Genomic DNA, 8,332 nt, shown 5'->3' with positions numbered 1-8,332 from the left:
CTGTGCAGTTTTCATTTTCTACATCATATACAAAAACTTATACATCATATCTACAAATAACGCCCCAAACTCATTTTTTGCACGTTTTCTGCCCTCTAACCCCGAGGTACATTCACGTCACATGAACTGATGCCTCCTGCCCTTGACCTGGCTGTCTGGCAGGGAGCTGTGACCATCACGTGGTGCTCCTGCACCTCTTTGCTCTGTGTGAAGCGTGGAGAGGTGGGTGCATGAGCACGGGGAGGTAGTTCAGAAACGTGAAGTGGTGACACCCCCTCTCTCCCCCTCGCCCTGCAGCAGGACGCTGGGGCTGGACGCTGATACATCTCTCCTGTGTAGCCTTAAAATTACGATTTATCTTGGGAAGCATCTCATGTAACTGTGTGTGGAATTGTGTGATGCTTTCAGCTCGCTGAAGCCCCCCATCCCCAAAGGGCAGCTGGTCACTGCATGATGTTGCTGTGCAACCACACCAGCACAAACAGTCTCGTTTGGTGCCCTTCATGGGCTACTCCAAAAAAGAGACACAGTTCCCAGCCAGGTCACCCGGCCCCGCTGGGGACCTTGCCGTGTAACAATTAGAGTCTCAGAATCCCTCAGCAAATGGCAGCCTGGTGGGCACGGAACCCCCGTGTGAGCCCCAGCAGCTGCCTCCCAGGGACCACACCTCAGCCCCACCACACGGGGTGCAGCTTTGCTTGCAGCGTCTTCAGGAGCCGGGGGCGTGTCCGGAGCTCCTGGTCAGACTTTTCCACACCTCTACCCCGAACCCAAGCACCAAGAACTGTCCCCTGGAAGGTGAGTTGCTTGCATTTGGTGCTGAGCCCGAGATGGGTGATTTCAGGAGCACAGTTCAGGGGGTTCCCCACACTCCAGGCAGGGTGTGCAGTCCTGGGGTGGTGCTACACCCGCAGAGAAGCTCCAGGAGCAGGTAAGTGATGCCTGCTGCTTACTGGGCTGGAGGCAGGACCATGTCCTCGCTCTGCTGTTTCCTGGGGTGGATTTATCCAGCATCTCAGCAGCTGAAGCTGTTCCCATCTAAGTAATTTCATTAGCAGTGAAGGAGAGACAAGCCCTTGATTCCATCACCCATCCTGCTTAGTACCTGACCTACAGAATCATGGCTTGTCTCTGGGACCCAGTAAGTTTAAACAGCAGTAAGAAAAATTTTGAGTGGCTGAGTTTCAGAATAATTTCTTTAAAATCGATCTGAAGTTCCTGTGCTGAATCAAGCAAACAGGAGCATTTACATCTCCTGGGAAAGGACAAGAAACCTTCCTGTAAGAAACCTTTGCAGAGAAAAGACAAAACATTAAACTGCCAGCTGTGCATCCTGGAGAAACACCAGGACCCTGAGTCCTTCAGGGACAGGAATTAAATCACACCATATTTCTGGCTAGTTTTGTCTCATAAATAGGGGACATGCCACTCAGAGAAGGTGAGGAAATGGGGCAGTGCTTCAACCTGGCTTTAATCCTCCCTGGTCCTCCTCTCACCATGCTGCCTCTGGCAACACAGCCAGATGTGCAGGACTTTTTGGGACAGTGGGACTGGGAGCCTGGCAGGGCTGGACTGGGCCTGCAGAGCTTACAGAGCATCACTCTGTTCTCAGGGTGCTACAAGGACGGGGCAACACCAGCAGGACACCAGCTCCTGTGGGTTCATGGGCTGGGGCAGGGGAGCTGTGGAGCGGCACTGCAGGAGGCACATCTCCAGAGGAGGCACCTCGCAGCACCAGGTTTCACGGGGAAGGGCTGGCTGGGGACAAAGGGCCGGCTGACAACGGGGAAAGGCTGGGCAGTGGTTTGCCTGGTTTTCTCCTCCCCCCCAATAAAGAAGCAGGAGTGTGATGCTCGTTTTGTTCCACAGCTGGAAGCCAAGAACGGCACTTTGGGGCTGAACAGGAAATTGGGACATGCAGATGAGGAGGTGCAGGTTGTTTGGGGAGCGTCAGAAAACCTGCCAGCACACTCCTAGGGAGGGACAGTGGCTCCTTGAGCTCGGCGTTGGCTCCCGGTGCCAGCTCAGTGACTATTGGACAGACCCTCCCTCCTCCCTCCTCCCTCCTCCCACCTCTGCCAGGGCTGGTGCCTGGAATGGCTGCAGCAGCGTTTTACTCCTCCCTTGGGCTCACTTGGGTCAGTTCATTGCACTGATCCAGCCTGTGGCCACCCCACTCAGCAGCTGAAGAACTTGCCAGTGAATGACAGGATTGGTCTCTTCAGCTGTTTTAAGCTGTGCTGAGTCCCGGCCCCCCCGGGCTGGGTTTGTTCAGCTACACCTGTGGCTGCTGAGCTCTTGGATGAAACCTTCCACGTGCTCAGGCTCCCGAGAGACCCAGTGCTGCAGCAGTGAAGTGCCTCAGACTTGTGCTCCTGGTTTTCTCCTGCTCTTTGGTAGAGGCTTGAAACCTTTTCCTGATTTATGTTTTGCATGAGTTTCCAGCAGGGATGAGATTTGTGAGCTCAAATTCACAGCTACACTTTCTGCCCAACCAGTGGGACCTGGCACAACATCACTGACTATGAGCTTAATGGCCAGGTAGTGTGGTACCCTCTCCTAGCCCATAAAACAACCAACCAACCCACCCAAACCAACCAAAAAAAAAACAAAGAAAGAAACTCTGTAAATAATGTAGAAACTGTAACCAAATCTTCTCAAGTCTCTTACAGCTGCTTCTTCCCAAAAGTTTTTGCAGCAACAATAAAAACCCACCCCAGCCCCTGCATGCCCTGCTTGGATACTGCTGTTTTGGGGAAGATGTGGCTCTTTGGTAGCTTTCCAGCAAGACTGGTGACACCACTGGGTGCTGTGTGTGGCTGCCACGGTGCAACCTTTCTGCACAGGTGCCGTTTCTTAAAAGCAGCACAGCCTAAAAAATGGAATTTTTAAACCCCAGGTCATTTCCAAATGAGGCACATGGTGTTAATAAAGTGACTCGGGAGACCTCCAGCCTCAGTCCTTGGGTGGGGGGAAGAGTTTGAAAGCAGCAGCAATAAATCCTTATTTTAACAGCTTGCTTTTGAAAAATGTGATTAGGGAGAGAGGGCTCTCAATTTCGGTGCTGATCACCTGGCCTCAGGAAGCAGCTCGACAAATCCTCCCATGCAAAGCCAGGAGGAAGTGAGACTTCCCGCAGGAAACTCCTTGTTCCCTGGCTGAAGACAGGGCTGCCTCCTGGTGCTGCTGGAGAGCTCGCAGGCTCCTGCCTGTGCTGCAGCACCGCGGCTCGGCCGGGGACACCTCGAGGGGACATTTAAACGGGGTGGTGTCGGTGGGGACCGAGGGACAACCCTGAGCACAGCAGCACCCAGGACCCTCCCCTGAGCGGGGGAAGGAGCCTGCATGCTGCAGCTGCCCAGCTCCCTCCGTGTTCAGCACGACGGTTGCCTTTAGTGAGAGGGAAGTTATGAGACTGAGAGCAATGGTGAGGATGTGCTTACTTCAATAAAAATATTATTTTAAATAGCCCTTATTCTAAGGCCAAACCTGAGCTTTTAAATAAGTCTCACAGATGTATTCCAAGCTCTTTCATATTGCCAGGGCTGCTTTCACCTTCTGCTGTGGCCTACAGCAGAGGAGGGCTCAGGGCAGGGTTCTTCCCACCCCCTGGCAGAGCAGGGGCTGCATCCTGCTCCAGCCCCTTCCAACAGAGCTCGGCAGCCTGGGCTGGTGCTGGAAGGAGACCTGCTGCACACAAACATCCTTTGTTACTGGAGTCCTGCAGAAGAGCCTCGTTAAACTATAAACCTAAACTTTGTCCTCCGCTGTACAGGTCAAAGTACCTAGTAAGTATCTGAGGTATGTGCCAAAAGTGCAATTAAACACCTCGTAGGAGCAGCCACTTGGTTTCCAAATGTCCCCTTGGCCTTTTTATGTCGTTTTTATTGTGCTTTAACTTTCTTATATTTGTTGAGTGACAATGTGACAGCCGAGTGCCTCACCTACCCACTCTTTAGTCACAGTGCCACCGTCTTTATTGATAGCAGAGATGAAAAGAACAACGCACCAAGACACCTTACACAAGCCCATATAAAAATAGACTGTCACACACTCATTAAAAAAACACTGCTCATTAATTATCACCTCTACAAATGGGGATATCTTCTGATTAAAGTGCCCTAAAACAGCTTTTCAAATGTGTTACACATCTTGAAAGGTTGGTTTTATTTTCAAATAGACGTTTCCTCTAAAAAAATACAGCCAAACAATATTTTTAATAAAGTCTGATAAAAAGATTCTGAATTTCTTGATCCATAGCAGTATCAACATATAGAACTGAACGTATTTAGGAAGATAGAAGGTGACAAGTAGTCATTGTTTCTGCACAGTATATGAAATGAAAAAGCTCCCTCCTCAGTCATTAGCGAGCGACCTCCCCCACGGTGAGTAGCTGATGGAGTTGTATCCAGGAGGCAGGTTCCTTGGCTCTCCAGCTGAAAGGTTCATTGGAGCCTGGTGCCCACAGTGAGACCAGGACTGCCCCATGGCCACAGAAGCAGGAGGGAAAGCTTGTGCAGGCAGTGAAAGGGCAAAGACCCATTTTTATTACACCTTTTGTGATAATTATTAAAAGCCTCAATGGAAACCACCCCCTACAACGTACTGTGGGCAATAAAAAACTGTAACACTAAAGAGATCTCTCTCTCCCCCTTGCTGTCTGTGTTGTACTGCACTTGCCACCAAGGCCACCTGAAAACTGGCTGCCCAAGAGGAAGAGCCACATCTGGCACGACTGCCCCACTTTGGCTGACACACACCACAGTGCAGCAGCCACTGCTGTGCTGCAGCTATGGTGAGAAGCTCTGAGCAGACAAATTAATACAACACGAGGAGCAGAGACTTCTAAAGCACAGAGATAACCAAGTGTAACCTCCCATTGTTAAAAAACAATCTTCTGGAACAAACCAGCATGGTCTCACCATTGCTTGCTCATTATCCAGCAATGAAACAACCACCCGGATACTTTGTGTGTTTAGATCTAGGGGATAAGCCATTTTCTGTTTAATTTTGTTGCACTGTTCCTACCGATGGCAAAACCTTCTAGTTTTCATTACAAAGAACACGCCTGCAGAATGGTTTCAGTTGCTTGTCATCAGGGTCCCACTGTAAAAGTCAAAAGCACAGACTTTCACTACACTGATGCCTACGAGTTTGCAGAGCATGGATTCGTGCTCTCTGCGTGCCACTGGTGCCTTTCAGCCGAGTCTTTAAGCTCTACAGCCTCTCTAGTTCTTCCTGCACTGATTTTAACACCAAGACAATAAAGCTATTTTGTTGCAGAACTGTAAAACAAATCAGCTTGAATACAGCTTTAATACAAAAACATATTTTCCATATTAGTCCAGTTAACTGAGGATGATAAAAGTGGTGAAGAGTTTTTTCTCCTTTCCGGCTTTAAAACTCTGATGGGGTTGTTCCTGGCAGTCCAGGCTGCAGAGAGCAGTCCCTCACATCCAGGGCTCCCATCCTTCCCAGACTCTGCCAAGAACGTTGGGATCTGTCGCCTGATCTATCAGGCACCTCACTTGGGTCTCTTCTGAGAGTCCATCCTCTGGCTCCTTGGCTCTGACGTTATGATCAGGATGACCACGAGCCACAGCTGCAAAATCCTTGTAAGAAAGCGACTTCTCGTGGCCCAGGCGAAGCTCATCGCTGGAATTGAGAACACAAGAACAAGCTCTTACTAAAAGAAACAAGCAAGAAAGCCGAGATGGGTTTTAAAACACAAACCAGCACTTGAACACCATTCAAGCAGCTTTATTTTTCAAGATGTGGAGACTGCTCCACAGCTGTAGAAGGCTTGGCCAGCGAGGACTGGGGATTTCAGGTGCCCTTTACTAGTGAATATTCACCAGGAGTATTTCAACCTTGACAAAGGTCTCTCACTGAAGGGAGGATGCAGCAGTTCACATCCAAGCTGATATCTCCTTATTTGCCCTCCTGGTCTGTGTCTGCAAGAAGGATTTTGCTGCCTTTTCCAGTTCAGCCTCGACCGCAGCAGGGACTCCTCCCAAGTCCTGCACTTCTCAGTATTTGTATGGTTTTAAAGCAGGCTTGCTTTCTTTGCCTTTTTTTTTTTCCTTGATTAATCCAAAATGTCTTTTTAAAGGAGGATGGAAGGGATTAATTGTACTGTAACTGAACTTTAAAGACATTCTGGCTTGAGCCAGACTTGACTAGACTGACATAAATAACCTGAGCATGCCATCAGACTTCAATCTGATGTTTTTGGGAAGCAGCTTACCTCCCTGCCTCCCATACAGCTGGTTTGGGTTCCATTGCAGAAGCACATTGATTTAAATACTACCCCTAGCCTAAAAGTTGTGGAGACAAACATACAGCACAGCAGTCTGAGGAGTAAGAAGTTAAGCAGGCTCACAGGGTGGGGACGTGCGCGCTGCCAGGAACAGTAAAACTGTTCAGGAGGCCTGAGCTGGAGCAGGAACAATCACGGGGAGATATCTGGTGTTTTGGCTGGCAGGGTGATTCACAGAGCTTGTACGTGGACCAGAACAATCCTGACAGGAGGCTTGTTGAAATTTTGCCCTGTCTGCCTCTTCTCTTTTCCTAGCTGCCATTCTATCTGAAGGGAGCAAAACCTGACGCAGGAGATGCCAGAGCTCTTGGTGGAGCAGCCTGAAGCAGGAGAAGCATCTTACCAAGTGATTGTTGCTGGGTTGGCACCCGTCAGCTTTCTTCTGACACACTTGACTTTTTGCAAAGGGTACCAGTTTACTTCAGATGTGTTTATTTCCTTAATCCACGTGCCTCCTTTCTTCAGCTGTCTCTGTTCAAAGTTCTAAAGAGAAAACAAATTTGCCCTGTTTATCATAAATCATACACTTAAAAAGACCTTTAAGCTGCCAGCTCATAACAAGTCAAGCCAGTAACTCTTAAATACAGATGTAATGGAGGGCAAAGTAATGAGATGGTATCTAGCCAGCCTATGACTTAAAATTTAATTTACAGCTGGAGTTACTGAAGGGCAATTGGTTTCAGATTTTTTTCCCTGTAATTCTTAGTTTGATATATACTGTTGTTAGGTAAATTTAAGGGGCTTAATGCAAAAAGTTGAAAATACTTGTGGTGCTGCATAAGTGACATAATGTGATCAAAAGACATCCACATTTTTAGGATTACCATGCGGATAAAAAACAGTACGTGGATAATAGAGACTTGTGCTACTATTCCTTCTCCATCAGTACAGAATCCTGTCATTTTTAAATCCTTGAAGTTCAGTTTCTCTGAGAACTCAATAAAACAAAGAGGCTAAAAGGAGTAACTGTGAGTGAGCTTCAAGAAATAATTCCTTTTTGATCAGTTTTATCCTTATTACAGTTTAAGATTTTTCACAGGGAGAGAAAGGAGAATATCCCACCTTCCAGTCCAAAGAAGGCTCTTTCACAAACACATCCATTGTGCTGAGGAGGAGATCTGGATCTGCACGGTAAGCCCTGAGGGCATGGACCATCACACTGTACAGGAGACCCCACTCCTTCACTGGCATCAGCAGATTAACAAACTGGCGCGTCAGACGAAAAGGCATCAGCTCTGGCACGCCCAAAAACTAGCCCAGGGGAGGGACAGTCAAAAGAAAACAAGAATTAAGAAAGATTAGAAATAAGCATTTTGTTCTTTTGAAGCTTTGAAGCACTTTGTCACTTAACTGAAAACAACACAAAACATGGTAGAACAAGGACACAGTGTGACATCAAAGCTCAGCTCATGAATATTTAGGGATAGTGGTTGAAAGCATGGCTGAACTACACAAAACACCACCCTGCAGACCCTGTGAAGCTACAGCTCCCTCTTTGTCTGGGAATATCTGGAACCAGGGATTTTATTCTAACTACAAATAACTTGCAAAGATTATTTTGCATCAGAACGAACGATGGTAAATGAGGAGTATCATATTTAGTACTGAGAATACACGAGTAACTGCACATAGTAAATGCAAAACTAATGAACTGTAATGAATGATAAACCCCATACCTGTGTGGCTGAACCAAACGCACACCCGAAGTCTATCCCCACCATGCCACCTGTCTCCTTGTTGATCATGAAGTTGGAGAGATGCCTGTCTCCAATACCAAGTATCCAGTGGCTGATGCACATCAGCGCGTGAGAGCTGGCGAAGTGGGAGCGCAGGGACAGGAAGGCTTCAGGAGATGTGCTCATCCCCACAAAGGCTCTCCTGCACAGAACACAGGTCACTGGTTGGGTACGACCGAAACACTGACACCTGTGGTCTCACCACGTGCGCCCGTTACCGGCGCGCTTACCGCAGCAGGTCTTCTGGAACGCTGCTCTCCCTGCCTCTGAAGGACAT

The 8,332-nt window shown here is 48.3% G+C and overlaps 1 protein-coding gene across 1 annotated transcript in view; it reads right to left on the bottom strand.

Annotated features, from left to right (window-relative positions):
* Positions 1-5,450: 5,450 nt before the first annotated feature.
* Positions 5,451-8,332, bottom strand: part of LOC103769032 (DNA-dependent protein kinase catalytic subunit-like) — a gene marked incomplete at its 5' end in the record, with an annotated part of 19,683 nt that continues 16,801 nt past the window's right edge. Inside the window, 5 exons of the mRNA XM_008936205.1 lie at positions 5,451-5,655; positions 6,663-6,802; positions 7,382-7,570; positions 7,996-8,197; positions 8,286-8,324. Of these exons, the coding sequence (XP_008934453.1) occupies positions 5,451-5,655; positions 6,663-6,802; positions 7,382-7,570; positions 7,996-8,197; positions 8,286-8,324 (775 nt within the window). The remainder of the gene's footprint in view (positions 5,656-6,662; positions 6,803-7,381; positions 7,571-7,995; positions 8,198-8,285; positions 8,325-8,332) is intronic.

This window comes from Merops nubicus, unplaced genomic scaffold, assembly GCF_000691845.1.
Source record: "Merops nubicus isolate BGI_N331 unplaced genomic scaffold, ASM69184v1 scaffold19002, whole genome shotgun sequence".
Taxonomy (NCBI): Eukaryota; Metazoa; Chordata; class Aves; order Coraciiformes; family Meropidae; genus Merops; species Merops nubicus.
The sequence above is the reverse complement of the archived record's forward strand: the minus strand, read 5'-3'. Positions and strand labels throughout refer to the sequence as shown.